Here is a 21,837-nt window from a genome sequence, read left to right as displayed (position 1 = left end):
AAATTACAAACTTATACTTTATAGAAACTAGAATCAACCTAGTTTACTGCAGTACCCACAATCTCAACCAATTTTCACGTTTACACTTCGTTACAGTCACTTAAACATCGTATACACATTCTGTCCAGAATCTGTTTACATCCAAACTCAACATAATAACAATCTATGAACTATCATGCATCCATATAACCCTCTAGACCCATAAACACCATCCATGCACATCAATTTCACATTACATACAAGATTAGGGTTTGTGTTTTAACTCAAATCAAAGACACAACAATCAACATGCAACAAGATTCAATCTAGTTATCAAATCATCATTCAATCAACAACAATCATTCTAGTGATACATACACACAAAATCGGCTGCCTAGGGTTTTCAATTAACCCATTAAACATCAAAATCAAGCAACAAGAAGGTAAAGGATGATCAAATATACCTTCCTAGCACCTAGTTCTTCAATCAAAGGCTTGAATTGATGGTGTATATGTGTGTGAAAGTGGACGGCAGCCAAGGGTCAAGAAAGGGAGAGGCCGATCGGGATTTAGGGAGGGAGGAAAATAATAGTTAGGGTTTAGTTATTATTATTATTTATAGAATACAATGTTACACTTTGACCCCTCCACTTCTAAGTATTACTTAACTAGCTTAACTAAATTGTTTTCGTCTTGAGTTAACGTTTATAACCATGTTATCACATAACACATAAGTCTAACACATAATTATCACATAATTACTGTTTTGACGTTTTTCGTTTATTTATCAATCGTTTGCGTCAACTCGTTTGCGTTTCGGTGCAAATCCCAAAAGACTACACATGTAGTAAGTGTTAAGCGTCATTTAAACCCTAGTTTAAATGCAATGAAGTGTGCGTTATAGATTCAATGATCTTAAGTTTGAATTGACGGAGTTGAGTTAACGGAGTTAACCTGAAATTGACGATTGTCACATTCATAGATGGTTTTCACATTCCCAAATATCAAAGAACTTGTATAATAATGTACACATGAAAATACTTAAGTTTTACAACCAAAAAGTTAACAATATAGCTTTTAAACAAAAGTTCGGTTTACGGTCTAGAGCTATTTACGGTTAAACCGAGGCATAGACTCTTAGAACCCTTAACCATGGAACTTCATAAATATGATGTACAAACTAAAATGAGCAGACGTTAAACATGATTAATATGTGCAAACAAGTTATATAAGTGTATATATATCAAGGACCACGAAAGTCCTACATGAAGTCTTGCCTTACGAAGCCCGAAACTTAAGCTACCGGGGTCGAATAAGTAACCGCCAAAGGTAACAAGGGGTGTGTATTATATATATGTTGTGTCATATGCTTCAAGTATTGATTAAGACTAAGAAAACAAAACAAAATTGCAAAACTAACTTAGTTTGACTTTGGAAGTCAAACTTGACATAAACTTGAAAATAACCTTGTATGATCTTTGATTTTTAGTGAGGAAGGAGTTTATGAGCGAGGATTTATGTTGGAAAGGGTTGGGTATTTATAGGAGGAGCTTAAATGGTTAAAATACGGATTCGTTGGACAATAAAACAAGCAAGGAGACCAAGAGGACAAATCTGTCTGCTAGCGGCCGTGTCGCGCAACCGCATAGGGTTTCCCCGTCGTGCTACGCGGCTGGTGGGCTGATGGTATTTTTTGCAACTTTCAAAAATGACAGTTTGACCCCCGAAGTTCGTTTTAAGAGATTTTAACGCGTTTTAAGGACCGAAAAGGATGTTTTCAATACCAAACAAGTGTAAAACAATATTGTAACATAAAATCCATCATTTTAATTATTTCATAAGTTTCGGTTTACAAAATGGGTCGGTTTACATGTTAAACGATACTAAAACAAATACAATCGAGACCCGAATTTGACGAATGTCACAACAATGATAAGCGAAAGACATAATGATGTGCGAAAAGACAAAATGGTGTGCGAAAAGACATAATGATGATAAAAGACACAATGATAAGCGAAAAGACACAATGGTGTGCGAAAAGACACAATGACGAAAAAAGACACAATGGTGTGCGAATAGACACAATGATGTGCGAAAATACACAATGACGTGATTTTTGTTTTAAACTTTATATAAAAAAGGTCATACTCATATTAAAGATAAAAAACGTTTTTTATTATGATGAATTTTTTAAAAAAAAATATCATACGAAAAAGTTATAAACGTTCTAAAATGATGGGTACTAACATGTGACTTGCATGTGGAGAGTATAAATATGTACAATTACCTCTATACCTTTTTTCTTTTAATTCATACTTGACACATGTCAATTATTTGTAGATTCTCACACTTTTCTTCTGATTGCTGTTACCATTTATAGAATAACTTCACCACAGTTTCGTATTCTACCTACTCTTTCCTTAAGACGTTGACATATTAACTGCTAATTAACCTCGGGCGCTTTCATGGGAACTACCGGCTAAAATACCACTATCCGGCAACGTTCAAGCCATACGTTACAGCCTTAACAATCATTCAAGACAACATTGAAGACATTTCTCTCTAGCGTTAACAATCTATCAGTTTCATCGGTTGAAGTCCTTTATTGTTCCCTTCTGTGTTTAATGGAAGCATTTGCTGGGGCTATAACTCACACATCGTCATCATCAGCGGGCCTCAAATCCCCCACTTCGAGATATGTTTTCGATTCCAATCTTAATCTTGGGTTCATTGTTCACAGATTCAGGTAATTGTTTCAATTGGCTGATTTAATTGGTTTAATTATAGTTATAAATCTAAATATTGCTTTTTTTGATTTTGTCTGTTGACTTCTGTTTTCCTTAAACGTAATTATCTATACTTATCGATCAATTTCAGTTCCTTGCTTCGTATGCAGCATTGCCAGAAATCAGTTAGCTGGTGTTGCTTAGTATTTCTTTAGCTTCTAAAATTGAAGAGATCCAAGCCGCTCTTATTTTGGATTTGCAAGTAAGTTTCTATTATAATTTTAATGCATACCAACCGTTAGTCAAAATACCTAAAAGCTAATTTTGTGTGTATGAAATTGATGGGGTTTGTTTAGATGGAAGGATCAAATATGCATTTGAGTAAAAAAAAAACATTATGAAGATGGAGCTTTTGGTATTATCTTCTCTTGAAGGGAAGATGAATCAAGTAACCCCTGCTGGTTGTCTTCAACGAGCTGGTAACTCACTAAATTTTGCATTCACTTATTTACTCTGTTACACAGTTTGTATACTGTTTCATAAGAGCGGTGAACTTTGTAAAAACTACATTCATTTTCAAGGTTAACAATTTTGATGGCATCAATACGCAGAGTTTTGAAACACTAGAGACTGCATTAGGATTGTCTGGATAGGTTTTTTGCGTATCAATTCTAAAAATTTTGGTTTGTTGTGTTAACCTCTAACCTTATATAACATGTCTGATTTTGTAGTTTTATTTAATCTTTCAATCTTTTTTCTTTATGCGTGTTATTTCACGGCCTCGTTTTATTTCTTTCGTTTGTATAGCTAATCAGCGGGGAGTATGTGGGAGCACTTACGATGAGTGAACCTAATGGTATTTTTTGATCAAGTAATTTTGGTTATTTTTGGTTTTTCTTTGGGATTTATGTTAAGTTGATTATTGCTTTTTATATTATCAATTGGTTCAGTTATTGTTGGTATGAAATGCACAACGGATCATATAGATGTTCTTAATGGGAACAAGTTGTGCACCAATGGTCTCGTTGCTCAAACCTTGGTAATTAATTTATAAAATAATACGCCCTGCTTGAGGTGCGCGCATATTATGTATATACGTGTAAACCCTCGGGTGGGCAAAAATGAAATTGCACTAATTTTGACGTTATTTTACTAATCTCGTGAAAATAACGTTAAAAGTGGCGGAAGGTTAATCAGGCATCATGTGGTGGCGTTGATAGCCGAAAGACGAGGGTACATGCACCAATCAGCCGGTATCCCGATGGTTGAGTGCTATATGCTTTATGTCCAAGGCTTGATGCAAAACTACCATCGAGCCGGTGGTCTCACCGGAAGCAGACTCTCTATCCCTATGGGGTAAAGGTAAGGTTGTCTATATCTTACCCTTCTCAGACCCTACCATAGCTTTGCTATTTGTGAGATATACTGAGTACGATGATGATGACGACGACTATTGTGTAAAATTAAGTGGTTTATGCTAAATAGATATTTATATATTCACAATTTCAAGTGAGTTTATGCGTTGGGTTGTTGTAACATGTGCTTCAAAAGTGTTTCCTGCATTGTAGGTTATACATTGTGCATAAGGTACTGTACTTTGTTTCTACTGGACCGCAAGATCCACCCACATTCGACCGTCATATTCTACATCACTTTCTCCTCATATGCATCCGAAATCCACCTCCACATACCATCTTCTTGCAACATCATACGAAATCGTTTCTACTTGACCTTCACCCACTGTTGCTGGGTTCAATTTCTGAACCCTATGTAGCGTTGGTGTACTGGTGGGCCGATTTCTGCAGTCATAGGCTATTGTTGCGGGGTTACATTTCGTAACCCTAGGTGGCCGTGGTCTGGTGGGGGAGCTGGCTGTTAAAGGCTTGCTTTCTAATGTTGAAAACCCTAATTCATCTACTCCCATGTTGATTTGGAAAATTAATCTTTCTTTGTTCGTTAAACTGTTGATTTTTATTTGAATATCGTTGTATCTATAAACGGCTGGATGATTTAGGGTTGTAATTGGGCAAAATTAGGTCTGGGTATACATGTGCATTCATCACTTTTGACTTGCTAACACGAACTAATTCATAATATTTGTGTGCGTAGGTTTGCCTGATCCTTTTGGAGTTCCAAATACAAAGGCCTCATTATTGTGGATGTTTAATATTATCCCCCAAAGTTATTAAGTTAGGTTTTTTTTTTTTGTTACTGCTATGGTGCTGGTGGTAGCGACAGTCTATTGTGGGTTTGATTTGAGGAACTTTTACGGTTTGGTGACATGGTGGCAACAGTGTCGTGCATGGTTAGTCATTATTGTTGAATTGGATTGTGTAAGTTAGGGATGAGCATGGTACCGGACCGGTCCCGATCCCAAAAATCCTCAATTCTTGGTACCGATACAGGTACCGAAATATTCGGTTCGGTACCGGTACGGGACGGTACCGGGATTATACCGGTACCCGAGGTAAAAAATCGGGAAATACCGGTACCGTACCGTACCCAAATCTTAAAATTTTGGTACCGACGGTACCGGTACCAATCGGTACCGTCCCGATTTTGCTCATCCCTAGTGTAAGTCCAATTATATTGTTGGTTGATTAATATGACATTGTTCTCTATGGTCTATGGGCTTTGATATTTGGGATTGAAACTTACATTGTAGCCGACGAGCGGGCTGAGCCTTGGTTAAGAAGTAAGGTTTCATAACGGGACATTTACGGTTTGGTTGAATTGTTGGTTGATGAGTATGGCATTGCCCTCTATGGTCTATGATTATGATGGCACTTTGTTTTTTGGCGTGGCAACTTACGTTGCAGCTGTCGAACGAACTGAGCCTTGATTGGTTAAGTAATACATTGTTGTCATTGGGGTTAATTGAGGAACATTTACGACTCGGTTCTATTCAATTTTATAGTTGGTTGATGCATATGACATTTTGTTGCAGCGGCCGAGCGGACTAAGTCTTGGTTAAGAAGTTGGGTTTGGTAACCGAGCATTTACGGTTCGGTTTAATTGTTGGTTTATGACTATTATAATGTTTACTATGGTCTATGGCTACACTGCTATATATGGCGTGGCAACTTACGTTGCAGCTATCGAACGAACTGAGCCTCGGTTGGTTTGTCGCCGGTATTATGCTTCTTCATGCCCTACTGTTGCCAGGTTGATTAGCAATCCAAGGTGGTGGTGGTGTAGTGATATTGCTGCCCCATCGGCCGTCTATGGTGGCGGCGTCGGACCCGTAATTCTCTTATTCAGTAATATCTTTGTGTGAACCGATCTGAGCCTATATTTGTGATTCTTATTCTTAACAGGCTATGATGATAACCCGATCTGAGCCTATTATTGTTATGGACTTATGGGCTACTTTACTTCTATATTAGCTGTTTTAGTTTCTGCTGGTTAATTAGGGTGGGTTTTTTGATGCAATTTGTTGTGTATTTTTAATATGCATTTTGAATTGGGTTTCTATATTAGTGCCAAAAATATACAGTTGCCTATATTTGCACTTGGAAAAATGAATCTTTTGTGTTTGGTTAATGGTTACATTACTTATACTTTGTGTTTGTTTGCATCTTGGTTATCCTTTGGTTCTTTATGTTATTTGGTATGTGTTTTATCTTTGGTGATTCGTTAAAAGATAGCTTAGCTGTTGACCTCCTTTTTTTATTAGGTGACAATTGTTTTCTTCTTTTTGTTAATGTTGATATTAAATATACTCTATCATCTCTTCTACATTTTGATGTTTTTTTTAGATTTTAGCTAAAGTTTCCTTACAGTCTAGATAAAGCAATCGAATAGCAGGTGTTGATACCGGCCCAAAACATCTGCAACCCAACCAAAAACACTTGCAGCAAAGTCAGCACGGAAACGAGAGCTCTTTGAACCACCAGGTATATATATTCATACTATTTTTCACGCATATACATGTACTGCACATCTAATATTTAACTGAATTATAGCCATACTATGCAAAAAATATTTAAAACGTACACTCATTCGTATTGAAGCACAAGTGGATCGGCCATATGGTACCTTCTATGGCTAGGATAAACAAAAAAATTTAGTTAAAACTAAATTAGTAGTATTCTTAAATGGAATATTAGTGCACCAAACTGATTAAACAAAAAATGATCATTTCCAGCTAAACTAAAGAAAATGACCCATTTAAACTGAATATCTTGATTTTAAATGTAGTTACACATTTAATCTGCCTAATAGATTTTCTCTTCATCTGCAAGGTCAAGAAGACGAACAAGAAAAAAAACCTAGCAGTCCTTAGACCCAACATCACAAACACACTTTTTACAAAAGTAACAGAGGCTAAATTATGTTTTCTATGTTAAGTTGAATTATGGGTGAAATTGTTAAATAAACAGTTTTTTTATTAAGTTTTGTATGCTAAATAACTGTTTGGAGAAGTGAAAGTGTTAAATAAACATGTGTTGCACTTAATGAGTGAAAGTTTGTGATTGTTAACCGATTCGATAAATCTATGAAGGTTCTGAAATGAAATAAGTTATTTATCTTATTACTAATCACTGATTTCTTATATAGCCAGAACGGATTGAAGATATAGCGTCATCATTCGCTAGAATCGAAATATCTGCGAGATCAGGGTCACAATTTGTATCGATTAAACAAATTGTTGGAATTCCCAATGTGATACATTCTTGAAGGGCTGTATATTCTTCCTGCTGATCAACGATGATTACAATATCGGGTAACCCTGTCATATATTTAATCCCTCCCAGATATGTTTGCAAATGAGATAATTGTCTTTGAGTCAGCCCAGATTTGTATTTAGAGTCAGTGTGGTCAAAGTTTACAAATAAGTTGAAATCGTTGTTACTGGTATGCTTCTATTGCAGAAGCAGTTTAAAGTGAGTCAGTTTGCTGAATGCGTTTTTCGGCTAATACACGAACCTTTTTCATGATCTTACCCCCCCCCCCCCCCCGGGGGGCAACGCGGGGTTCAAAATACTAGCTGTTACTTGAAAGGGATAGCCGGCCACTATTATTATTAAAAAAAAGGATGCCCGGGTACATCTTTTAATCTTAAGGACTATAATGGAAAAAAAAACTAGGCCTGTAAAGCAGCCAAACGAACACGAACTAAGCATTATCATGTACGTTCATTTAACTTTAACCGAACATTGACATTTAAACGAATGAGGTTTTCTTGTTCGTATTCGTTTGTTAAGAAAATAAACGAACGAACATGGCTGAGCTAAAATCAACGAAAAGTAAATGTGAACTAGAATGTGTTGGGCCTAAAAAGTTGTTAAAACCAGACTAAGTTGTAATATGCCTTAATAATTTAGATACATATTAATGAATGTAAACGACTGAACTTAAAAAAACATAAACTAACGACGTTTCTTGCCTTCTCGGTTCATGGCATATGATAAAGGTTCGGTGTCGTGTACACAGTGGTTCGGTCTGATTTGGGACTAAGCTAGTTTTGTTTGACTTTAATAAATAATGTAACCCAAGTTATATGGCATGATAAAACTGAAATGAACCAAATTCATAATTTTCAAGTTTGAAGTAATTTATATCACTTAAATAAATAACGTAACCCATGTATTTAGCTAAATGTATAATGATTAATAAATTCATGACTTATAAGACTTTAGCGAGACTTTTGCTGAAGTTGAGCAAAATAAAAAATAAAAGAAAATACACCAACCTAAAATGAAAGCGGGTCAAATGGGTAATGGAACTAAAAGAAAAAAAAAGGAGCTGAAATGGATACGGGTCAAATTTTGGCTACGCACATTTGTTATAGTTTCTAATCAACGTAATTGCAGTTTTACACTTATATCATTAATATATTTAAGATACCAGTTTAGTGATTTACTTGAAAAACTTGCAAATTAATAAAAACATTTAGGCCCAAATTCATTATTTTGGACAAAAAAAATCAGCCCAGAAATTTCATGTCCAAATGGCTAAACTGAAAAAATCAAAAACTAAAACCGGAAAACCATAAGCATGAAAAACCAAATGGTTTTCGAAAACTAAAAAAATCAAGATTTCAGTTTTGGGTTCGTTTTTAGCCCAAAATCCACCCATGCACACCGCCTACCCTGCAAGATCATTTAGCTATACGGATCTTGAGCTTGAGCACTATATCCAAAGCTCGAGCTTGCCTTGTTTATACTATTTTGATTACTTTATTTGTATACATATTATTTAATCTAGCGGTTAAAAATTAATTACATGGAAAATTGTATCTTTGATGTTATTTATGTGTCTTGTGATGAGAGGATTAGACGTGATTTGATAGACCTAAATCTCTCTGAGAACATGGTTAGAGATAAGAATTCTTGAAGAAGTAGGATTAAAGTTAAAGATTTTTAGGGAGAAAGGAGCACCTTAAGACTTCTATTTACTTTATTTTGGTCACACACCATATAGTATTATTATTATTTTATTATTACTATTATTGTTTTTATTATTATTATTACTACTACTATTATTATTATTATATTTACTTTATATTGCCTATTACAGAGCTGAGGGTATCTCTGGAAGCCACCTCTTTATCCCGTTGGATAGAGATACGGTTATGCTTAGCTACATAGAAATGATAGTTATGTGTTAGTGCGGCTGACAAATTGTTGCTCTTGTAATTATCGGTTTGTTAGTGTGACTGACAAATTGTTGCTCTTGAATTCTCTTCATAGTTATGTGTTGCAGTATGTCGTGGAGCTACAAGGGCGGTTGAGATACATATTATAAAAGTTAATATATATAACATAATGTATATTTATTAGTTATTTTTATCATAACTTTTATATATACTAATAGGTTTTAGGATTAGATTATTGTTTAATAGATTTTGCTATTATACATACCTTAATGCTTGATATTTTGAGTGATATTTGATGAATTTAATTGTTATAGTTTTAGTGCAAATCATCAACCGCTGAATGTTGATATTCAATGTTATCTTGAAAGTTTGAATATGAAATTGGAACAAAAGACTTCTTTGTTGAGAGGGAGGCAAACACCTAATGAGACCATGGATATGAAAACAAATATAATACAAATTTGAATTTCTTATTTTTGGTATCATAAACTATATCGAGAACAAATTTGTCTATGCAAAATTTTGGTGTTATAATGAACCAAACCTGTATCGACTAAATCCTTGTTGGTCCCCCCCTCCCCCCAGGCGCAATGCACAGGTTTTTTTACTACTTTAGTTAATGCACTAACTTACATAGGTGGGTTGAAGAACCCAATATATGAACTTCTAGCCACTTATTCACGATTCAACCCTGAAAATGATGGATTCCAATATTATGGAGCCATTATTCTCATCAATCCTTAACTATCCTTCACTTTCCATGCAAATCGAACCATGAAATCATAACTTTTGTAGAAAACATACCTTTAATTCAAACCAAAACCCTCAAATGAGATCCGGGATTGATTGAGATTGAATCTGATCCTTTACATCGATGAATCTTCACAATACTTGTTTCTTAAAATGATGTACGTGGATGAGATCCAATTCGAAAGTCACAACCTTGAGCTCGATTGAGGCTTTCTCTCTCTCTCTCACACACACACATCATCATCATCATCATCGTACTCAGTATATCCCACCATAGCTTTGCTATGGTAGGGTCTGAGAAGGGTAAGATGTAGACAGCCTTACCTCTACACCATAGGGATAGAGAGGCTGCTTCCGGTGAGACCCCCGGCTCGATAGTAGTTTTGCATCAGGCCTTTGACATAAGGTACATAGCACTCAACCGTCGGGACACTGGCTGATTGGTGCATGTACCCTTGTCTTTCGGCTATCAACGCCACCACATGATGCCTGATTAACCTTTAGCCACTTTTAAACGTTTTTTCACGAGATTAGTAAAATAACGTCAAAATTAGTGCAATTTCACTTTTGCTCACCTAAGGGTTCACACATATATACATTATATGCGCGCACCGCAAGCATGGCGAAAAATGAGGAGGGTGGCTAGGGGTTTTTAGGGTTACAACCTAAAAAATTCATTTCGCTTTTTAGCTATTGAGCTTAAACAATACATAAAAACATACCATAAACTATATTTCTTCTCTTAAAATTTTAGATTGTCACATTATATGCCTTCATTTTAATAATTACTTTGAAACTATCATCCATTTCATGGCAAATCTTAGATTTTGAATTCATTCGATGATGAACACACATTAACTAGTTTTTTTGTTTGAAACGTTATTTTAACTCAAGAAACTTTGTTTTCATATGCGAGTTGTAACTAGTGCGATCCTTTGTATTTATTTTGAAAATTTTTATTTGTCTATATTAATAGGCCCGTGGGCTGAATAATAAACTCTAATACTATAGGTTCTAATACTCTCCCGCAGTCAGAGCGGTAGAGAATCGAACGCCAAGACTGGAAAATAATAAACAAGAAACATAAAAGAAAGAACAATAATAATGATAATAATAACTAGTCTCGATCTAGGTTCTTGACTTGTAGGTCCAAAACTTTTGCTAACAAATTCATACTATGTTCCTTGTCTCCAAAAGCATGTGGCTGGAAGACTTAATTTAACATGGCCAGCTTATAAGCTATTAATCTTCAAAAAAAATATCATCAAATTTGTTGGGGTTACACAATTGTAGTTTATTGGTTCATGGTTCCTGGAATGATAAACACCATCTGCAAGAGTTAAGTCGCCAACCTGTGACCATAATCGTGTGGAGGTGTGTCGAGATTTAGCAAGCAATGGTTTCTTATATTCGTAGATCTAAAAAAATAAAAAGAAAGCAAGAAGGATGACAGTAGGCATGCATCAGTCTCTTGGATCCGTAGATCAAGAGATGAGATACGTAGATCTTGAAAGAAAACAAAACTAAACTAGTCAAACTGTAGATTGAGATCGATTGACGTGGACCGCGGTCTTAAATGCGACTTAAGACATCGATCAATAAAAAGAAAGAAAAAAGTTATGGGAACGAATTGAGAGACTGATAGTAAAAGAAAAAGACATAACCCAACTCATTTGTGATAATAGCCGGTCAAATAAAAAATAGATACCGCTTAAACACACAAAAGAACATGTGGTGTGTGGCCAGATGCAAAAGTCAACCCATATCCGGTGGTGGAGGTTGATGACATCAACACACTTGTGTTATAACAATTAATGTAATTGTGGCGCCATGATTTCTTCGCAAACGAAAAAAACACCAGTAAAGGAAAAAAACAGCAAAATCGAGATGGATGACCTAAGTGAACTTCTTTCTGGTGGACGACAATGGGAATTATGGTGTCGATCTTGAACCGAAACGAAGCTTTATTCAAACGAAAAATAGAAAAAACAAATAAGGCAAAAACTTAAACAGAAGATGATGGGACAAGGCGGCGGCGGTGGTGACGGCACACCGCCCTGTCTAGGGTTTGAACTCGGAGACGACGGCTAGGTTTTATTTTGTGAAGCGCAGCGGAGATGGTATAGAACTAGGCTGGCTCTGATACCATGTAAGAGGGTAAAAGACTAATTATTCAATATAGGGTTACAATATATAGAGATAAATAGGCCCGTGGGCTCTATACTAAACCCTAATACTATAGGTTCTAATACGTCATATACAACTTTCATGAAATTGGTCCAATGATATGCTAGTTTAGAATTCTTACATGTGTAATATCCTTCGGATTATGATTATTATCTTTCATGAACACTTATACCAAGTCTTCTATGTATTTTGTTCATCGTATTTTCCAATATATGAAACTTTTAAATTCTCCACCACCTCTATAGAAACTTTTCTATAGAAACTTTGTTTGATAAGTAATTGGAATTTCATTGTTTCTTATGACACTATGATTAAGTTTAATTAAATCAGTTTCTCTTATTGACAACTAGGTTAGAACCCGTGTGATACATGGGCCGTTAATAAAATAAAAGCAAATAAATATAATATAAAGTACTACATAAATTTTCAATTCATGTTATATAATTACATGTAAAATATATATAATTACAAACAACAAATAATCTGCATTATTAGCTTAAATTCTATTGGTTTGGACAATTGAGTTATAAACATAAACTTTTTATCACAATTTATATAAATAAAGTGGTTCTCGCAGAAAATAAGGGTCAAATGTCTGTGCACAGAAGATAAAAAAACATAATTCATAAGCCCTATCCAAGAAAGGCAAAACATGTACGCCTAATTTGTTCATTTAACTCTGCAATTAGAAAAAAAGCTTTTAAAAAGTTGTCAATGGCTAGCCTCGAACCCGAAACCAATGGTTTGAAATTCAATCTCCTAACCACCATTGACGATAAAAAAATTTCGTTTGAATTGTCACTGAAACGTGAGGTGTTGTACTTAATTAAAATGAAAATGTTAAAAACCAATTGTTAAAGTTCAAATATGAAAATGTACTTAATTAAAATGAAAAGGTCAAATGTCACTGAAACGCCTAATTTGTTAAAGTTCAAATACACACATACCACTAATTTTGATAAAGTTTACTAAATATCTTGCCATGAAAGTACTAAGAATATAATGTTTACTCAGATTTTAACTAAAATCACATGAGAACTTCATAACTCATTTACGAAAACCAAATGTTTTAATATACACCATGTGGAAACTTTTGCCAAAAATATTAAATTATAACTAATACATTGAAAGATCTCTACAAAGTCATACCCACTTAATTTTACAGTTGCAGAATTATTTGCTCCCATAGATTATCTTCAGAAATTAGACGTTACCATCACTGCAGCATAAACAGCCGCATCCCTCCCTGTTACATTTTAAAATATATACACACGGTTAATTTGTCAAATGTTTAAAAGTACGACTTTTAACTCGTTTATTTTATCAACATTAGAATTAAAAAAATTCCTTAAACTCGGGTATATTTGTTCAAGATTACCTTAAAATTAAAATGGGTCAATATTTTTGGATTACCTTTTTGACCTATTATAGCTTATTTCAGTGTAGGGATGAGATCAGTACCGTACCGATACCTGTCCCGAAAATTGTAAATTTTTGGTATCGATACCGGTATCGAAATATTCGGTTCGGTACCGATACTGCAGGCAAAAAAATTTCGGGAAATCCCGATACCGATATCGAAACTCAAATTAACATAATTTTTAGGAATGATTTTTTAACATATTATATGATTATGAAATTTTAAAAATCAAATTAACATGCAACTAAGTAGCAAAAAACAATAAATTACAATAAATGTATTCCTGTTTTCTGAGTGGTGTCTTTTGCAAACTGACAAACATGAATTAGACGATATTGTGGATCAAGTTCCTTTCCCTCTACTGGAATCTACAATAGAACAAAAAAATAGGTTAAATAAATAATAATTGAATCATGAATTTTATAAACATTTATTTAAATACCTTCTTAGCACGTCACGTCCAGTATTGTTCAGAGGAAAACTCTGTGTATACGAATTATTTCAAAAGCAAAATAATAATATTCAATAGGGATAAAAAACACCTAAAAGTAAAAATCCAAGTTAACTAAGTGGTAAAAAACTTGAAATTATCAAAGTTCTACATCTTTTAAGAATAGGATAACTCAACCTGTTTAACATACCACAAACTAAAGTTCATTCATTCAGACTATATCAAACAGTTGGCGTTCAACCTTAGAAACTAACATAAATATTGAAATCCTACCTTGTAAAATAGCCACTATATATGCATTTCTTCCATCATATGATCACACCTACAATCAATAAGAATACTCAATTAACATCAGAAGATTAGGCTTTCCATCAATCTTATCAAATGATGGTTTATGTTACATAATTAACAAAATTTACCTTTTAGGGTTTTAATCAATGTTAAATTCGAAGCAAATATTCACAAATTAGTGAACGAACATAATCAGATTCATACATCGTTTATTGAAACAGCTAACAATGATGATGTTTGAATAAAAGGAAATGGAACGATATAAATATTAATAAATGCATATTAGGATTTGTTGAATGAAAAAGTTTTATAAATGAATTTACATACCAAATAGATTGATGATGAACGATGATGATGTTTGAAGCATGGAGGATTTTGTGGCCAGAGATAATCATGGAGATTATGGTTTGTTGAGAAAGAGTGTTGAGTAAGCTATGCTTCAAAAAATAAAATCAAATCGGTGTAAGTATTACATGACATGACATGTGAATAAATTGTTGATAGAATGCCATGTGGCAAAAAGAAGGAATATGGTGAATTGTTGCTTAAATGCTATTCTTTTATTAGATAGGTAGATTAGTATAATTGTCCATAGAATTGTTGTAATGTCAAATTTGTGTTTTAGAAAAATAAAATTTTAGGCATACTGATCTATCAAATAGATTATCAATTCAACCATATATGGATGTCTGATCCTCAATATAAAACACATTTGGAAAGATTAAATTTTAGGCATAATGGTCTACTATGTAGATTATCTACAACAATTTGTGTTCTTCCACGCAGACAGGACTAAATTCCAAATAATGCATTATGATATGAAACTCCCGTCAATGTAAGAGACACTCCTTGGGTATTCACTCCTTTGTTCGTGTGCTTACATGATTGTGTGATTCATGAAGATCAAAACACTTTAAACATGACAATGATCCCTATAAATGTTGCTCCCATTTCCTGTCCGCTTCAATTTTATAGCATGTTTAAAGTGTTTGATACGAAGATAATTGTTTAGATTAATTTGGAATGAAGATAATTGTTTAGATTTAGAACGACGATAATTGTATGACTCGTGCTTTACTATATTTGCCTTTTTATTCTAATTAAAACAATTTGAACTGAAAACTCTCACTTTTCTAATAATCATGTTGTTGGAATTAATTACCGAACCGTCTTTAACTATATGTAGCTTGCGGTACAAGGAAAGAGTCTTGGAGTTCAACTGTGCAAGTAAAGTTAATTAAGGATTAGAGATGATTATTAAGTTTGGATTAATTATCTGAATTTATTATTTTATTAGCAATCCTAGTTATTGTCTAACGAGTATAGGTTAGGTTATAAATACCGAGTTAGGGTATGGCATGTAATCATATTCCTCTTTTACCCTTCATTATCAATGTGCATTATGGGTGTCAATAATGTCTAATTGACAGGTAACGTGTTGAAATATGCAACATGAGGCCGACCCATATTATTTGTGTCAAAGATTTAATCCTTAACCTGCACACACATAAATTAAGGTCGACTCGGACACGACCCCGTTTAACCTATTTATCAAATTGTTAGAATTTAGAGTCGGTAAAGTAAATGAGTAATATTAATATGTTTTTTTTAAATTATCAAAAAATTTAAAAATAAATTGAAAAACTGAAAAAACAAAGTAAAAGTATAATTATAAAAGTCTTTTTTATTTAGGTAAATGGGTTAACGAGTCAATCCATTTTTATACGGGTCAACTTAAACCTCACCCGTTTCTTAAACGGGTTGTGTTAGTTTATTCATAAACTACCCTTTTTAAACGAGTCATTCGTCTCCGCAAAGTGCATGTCCTGAAAATAAAAAGTAAAAAAAAATATAGAAAAAAATACAAATCTGATGTCAATAATGCAATAACATTTTGGTTTTTGCATAATATCGGTTTCACCACCACCGCCTACTGTTTCTTCTTCTTCTTCTTCTTCTTCTTCACTGACGCCCAACCCACACCAATTCCTTCAAATTATTATTAAATAAATAAATACCAACAAAATGATGAGCAACATCGATGATTATATCTCCCAGCTCATGCAATGCAAACCCTTATCAGAACAACAGGTTATTATTACTATTATTATTTGTTTTCCATTACCCAGATCTGGTAATTGGGTCGGATCTGATTTTCATTTTCTGTTTTAATTCTTATAGGTTTTTAAATTTATTTACAGTTGATAGCTTGATTATATGCTCGATTTGAGAAATTTATGCCTTCAAGTTTTGAAATGAGTCATCAACAATAAGGGAATTATGTTAATATTTTAGATTTTAAGAAAGAATATCGAACCGATTTAGCACGAATTGTTTTGCATATTAATGCTTTGGATTATAATTTTACTGAAAATGTATAATTGTGTATCGAACGGTTACATTTAAAGTATGCAACTTGATACGCATTTCTCTAAATTTATTTTAGTATAAAACGAACCAGCTGTTCAGTGAACCGTTTGGTGGGAAGTTCGTTTTTTTTATAAACAAACATTTTTTTTGTTCATTTAGTTAAACAAACAAACATGAACACGTCTTGTTCGTTCATTTAAATTTGTTTATTGTCACTCGTTTACGTTCATTTAACATGTTCATTTTCTTAACAAATGAACACGAACAAGGAAACCTTGATTATATATTTGTTCATGTTCCGTCTCTTGTCCTGTTAAAGTTGAATAAACGACCACGGGCATGCTTCGTTTGTGTTTGTTCTGTTCGTTTACAGGCCTGGTAACATAAAATGCCCATCCGTATAAAATATTACAGGCATAAACATGTCAAACCACAAACCCATACAGCTAAACGTGTTCGGTTCGTATCATGTTTTTGTGTCATGTCAGATATTCACACGCTATATTTTTGTACTGATTTGATTCCATGTAGGTTCGGGCGTTATGCGAGAAGGCTAAGGAGACCTTGATGGTGGAAAGCAACGTACAGGTATATATATTACTCTTGAATTATAGTTATAGTTATAAAGTTGTAAACTTATAATTGCACAATAGACTCATAAAACATTATTGCATTTATGTCCAGCCTGTTAAGAGCCCGGTGACAGTTTGTGGTGATATTCATGGCCAATTCCGTGATCTCGCAGAGCTATTTCGAATAGGAGGAAAGGTGCATTTACATAATTATTGTCATTCTAAACTTTTAACTTTTTGTTTATTACTCTTTTAATGTTATTATTATTTTCCTTTTGTAGTGCCCGGATACAAATTACTTGTTTATGGGAGATTATGTTGATCGCGGTTATTACTCGGTTGAAACTGTTACTGTAAGTCTTTGCCACAATTAGCGCCGACGAGCCAGGCTGAACCTGGTGGAAGTTAAACGAGCCGCGTGGCCGGCTCGGCTCGTTTGTTTTAACAAGCAGAAAAGTCGAGCTAGAGCTCGGCTCGTAAAAATCTTGAGCCGTCTTGTTAAGTTTTAATATGCACATAATACAAAATTTGTAAACTAGGGAATATATAACATTCTATGTATTATATCTTTTTTTGTTTTTAACTTTTTTTAATGACATAATTTTTTTTTCACTATTTTTATATGTGATTACTCCTATTATTATGCATAGTGCACTTGGGGGTTTAATTTAACTAGCAAAATGGTGAGCCAACGAGCCAGATATCAAGTGAGCTACGAGCCGACTGCCGAGCCAACCCTGGCTCGTGCAGTCATGCTCAATTTTTTGATTATTTTTTTCTTTTATTTTGTGAGTAGCGTAATTATTGTTATTTTTAATAATCCAGTTACTGGTGGCACTCAAAGTGCGGTATCCACAACGTATTACAATATTAAGGGGAAACCATGAGAGTCGTCAAATAACTCAAGTCTATGGATTTTATGACGAATGCCTACGAAAGTGAGTACCTATATTATTTTTACATTTTAGTTATTGGTGGTTACATATTTTTATTTATTGTCATAAACTTTGTATAATTATAGGAAAATTTTGCAGATATGGTAATGCCAGTGTGTGGAAGATGTTTACGGATTTGTTCGACTTTTTTCCGCTTACCGCATTGGTTGGTACCCTTCTCTTGCTGTTTTTAAATTTTTTTTTTGAAAATGCTTGCTATTGGAGCCTTGTAAATCGTATGGATTTTCATTAAAACTGAACCTAACCGAATTGATGAATTTTCATGTTTCGGTGTTGCATGTTATTGCTTTTCAATGTTCTTTTTGTAAATTTCGGCTCGGTTCAGTTTTCCATGTAATTAAAATCGAATTTATGGATTATCATTTTCAATTTTGAACGTATAATGATCAGTTACTTATTAGTTAACAAAACTTTAGTCCCAAATTCATTATTTTGTACCAATATCTTTTGTCCCAGCTATTTCAAGCCGTAATGCTAAAAAATTCTATCGATTTCAGTTTTGGGTTCTGTTTGACCCAAACTGACCCGTACGCTTTAGGGGGTGTTTGGATGTCCTTTTTGAAAGCGATTATACGATTTTAAATAGTTAGGATCAGGCGACAATTGTAATAAGATGGGGATAATTGGATACTTTTTATGTTGCTTGAAGTTATAATAATCATATGTTAAATTTTGATATATCAAGGTTTGTGACAGTGTGAGTAAAATCTCTCAAAACTAGATTAAAATGATGGGTAAATAAGTAATTTAGATTACCCTTTGATAATCAGTTTTGTTGCAGCTAGTATGAAACTAAATAGATTATGCTTATCCAAACATTAAAAACTGTCGGTTATGTCTTGAAGACACAATAGTTAGATGATTTGCTTCATTAAGCAGATCCAAGCACCCCCTTAGAATATTTAAATTTTGTTTTTACGCGTGATTATTTTGTATACAGGTGGAGTCTGAAATATTTTGTCTTCATGGTGGATTATCTCCTTCAATTGAGACCCTGGATAATATTAGAAATTTTGACCGCGTTCAAGAAGTGCCACACGAGGGTCCGATGTGTGATCTTCTTTGGTCAGACCCGGATGACCGGTGCGGTTGGGGTATCTCACCTCGCGGTGCTGGATACACGTTTGGCCAAGTAACTTTATTTCATTCATTTATGGTTTAATATCAGAAAACACTGCCATACTTTCTTATTTTTCATGAAAAAGTCTCTCAAATCTAATTTTGGGGGGGTGTGAGCGAAACCGAGATAACCAAACTGTAACTGGAAAAACGGATGTAGTAGAACTGAAATAATGGGGCCCAATAGAGAACCGACAGTTTGGTTTGATGTTTTTTTTTTGAAAAAACCAATTTTTTGGTTTTCTTTTGGTTTTGCTATCAACTAAAAACCAAACTGAACCAAACTGCAATAACTGAAAAGAACCGATTTAAGTAATTCATAAATGGTGTATCCCAAAACTTTCATGCACAAATTCTTAAATTTGGGCCCTATGTTTCAAGCCCAAATGGTAAAATAGAAATAGAAAAATCGAAACTGAACCATAGTGAAATCCGTAAACTTTTCAAAAACTCAAAAACCGAATTTTGGTTTGTGGTTCGGCTGGATCTCAAAACCGACACATGCACACTCCAAAAATTTGATATATTAAAGCCCTTGAGTTTGTTGAAAATACAAAAGGAAGTTGCGAAATCAATTTTTTGTAAATTAAATACCATATTTGTCTAATATACATGTACTTGTGGATTTTCTTTTATAATAATGCCTTATTGATTGTACATCGGTCAAAATTTTATAAATGGAGATTCGATGTGTTCACCAAAAGAAAATTAGTACCATCTTTTTTTGACCAAATTAAAAAGTTTCAGCATTACATGCATTTTAGAAAAGTATACTGACTTCAATATAGAAAAAAATTAGTTTTAAGGACTTTTCTTGTTTTCTACAAGTTGAGGGACTTTTTGGTCAAATATAAAAGGAAAAATATTGTTAATTCTTTTATATTAATTCTTTCTTTAATTATTGAACTTGATTTGATATTTTATCAGGACATTTCTGAACAATATAATCATGCGAACGGCTTAAAGCTCATTGCGAGAGCGCACCAGCTGGTTATGGAGGGTTTCAACTGGGTCATGTAAGAAAAACTTCAAAAACTTTGCATTTTGGTTTGGAAAAATATTTATTATTTGTTGAGTATGTATTGGGTTTAAACAGGAGCAAAAGGTTGTGACAATATTTAGTGCACCTAATTATTGTTATCGTTGCGGGAATATGGCTTCTATTCTTGAAGTAGATGATTGCAAAGGTCACACCTTCATTCAGGTTCCTCTCTTTCTTAAATCTACTCGTATTTCAAGACAAAATTACGAACAAAAGAACAAACCTTTTTTTAGTAATTTTATACCGCTATAGCCATGCCAAACTACTTTTACTTTCGTAGCCATGAAATTACGAACAAAATTTCTCATATCCACTTTATTTTCGCGTGTTCATAATATGTGCCCACTTTTTTTTTTTATTTATTTTCACGCATATTCTTTTTAGAAAATGGGCTGGTGAGTAGTTTTTCAACTATAGCTTGTCTCGGGCATAACTCGTTTATTAATTATTGAGTAAGTGTATATACATTTATTATGGATATATATATAATTATAACTTTCTTATGTATCATAATATGTGTTATTTAGTTATTTTGATCATGGTTTCATATATAGTATAATTTTTATATAAATTAAGATTTGATATATTAAATATTAGTTATATAAATAATTATTTTGTAAGTGTTTATAATTATATTTTTGTATATGTATCATGCTATAAATTATAGTTCTAATATAAATTCAGATTTAATATAATAGCCGGTGCTAAAGCCGCTTGAGCTCTTGATAACGTGAAGCTCGGGCTTGGCCCCGTTTGTTAAAGAAGCTTTTTTTTAGGCTCAAGCTCGTTTAAATTCAGGCTCGATACGAGCTTCTAGTGAGCCTGTCTCGAGTAGCTCACGAGCAGTCAACTCGTTTATGCTCCTTAGCATCTCAGTACACAACTACACACGTAGTGGAACTAAATAGAATCTTGAATTGCAGTTTGATCCAGCTCCTAGGAGGGGGGAGCCAGATGTGACGCGTAGGACACCCGACTACTTCCTGTGAGGTGGCAAGTTCAGTCTCTCTTGGACAGGCTTTTGTGCATCATACACAATGCAACATCTTATTATTACATAGTTAAAAAATGGGGATGTGACATAAGACTAGTATAGGAAGCAACTGTTGCACACTAATTTGTATCATCTAGGGCTCTGTGTTTTTTGTGTGTTGTTGGTACAAGTATATGAGGCTGTGGGGTGGTGATATGTAGACAGTTTAAAGTTATGACTCCTTAAATTGGCGCTTGATGCTTTATAAGAGTAAGTCATGAAAGTGAACTATTGCTTTTGGTTATATAGTTATATGTTTGAGAAAAAATAGGATTATATCCGTGACGGTTTGAGTGCATTCACTCGCGTAAGAGACTTCTATGTTCTTTATGCCGAATGT

General features: G+C 33.8%; 1 protein-coding gene across 1 annotated transcript; it reads left to right on the top strand.

Moving 5' to 3' along the window:
* The first annotated feature begins 16,328 nt into the window (after nucleotides 1-16,328).
* Nucleotides 16,329-21,741, top strand: LOC143589384 (serine/threonine-protein phosphatase PP2A-4 catalytic subunit-like). The gene is made up of 10 exons (XM_077070156.1): nucleotides 16,329-16,496; nucleotides 17,307-17,363; nucleotides 17,460-17,543; nucleotides 17,629-17,700; nucleotides 18,173-18,285; nucleotides 18,382-18,448; nucleotides 19,244-19,435; nucleotides 20,350-20,433; nucleotides 20,522-20,626; nucleotides 21,388-21,741. Exons 1-10 carry the CDS (start codon nucleotides 16,431-16,433, stop codon nucleotides 21,451-21,453), a joined length of 906 nt encoding a protein of 301 aa, XP_076926271.1. The 5' UTR covers nucleotides 16,329-16,430; the 3' UTR covers nucleotides 21,454-21,741.
* The last annotated feature ends 96 nt before the right edge of the window (nucleotides 21,742-21,837 follow it).

Source organism: Bidens hawaiensis, unplaced genomic scaffold (genome assembly GCF_021521415.1).
Source record: "Bidens hawaiensis isolate Kalapana, Puna unplaced genomic scaffold, B.hawaiensis_p1.1 tig00037431_1, whole genome shotgun sequence".
In the NCBI taxonomy this organism is placed as follows: Eukaryota; Viridiplantae; Streptophyta; class Magnoliopsida; order Asterales; family Asteraceae; genus Bidens; species Bidens hawaiensis.
This window is presented reverse-complemented; position numbering and strand designations above follow the sequence as displayed.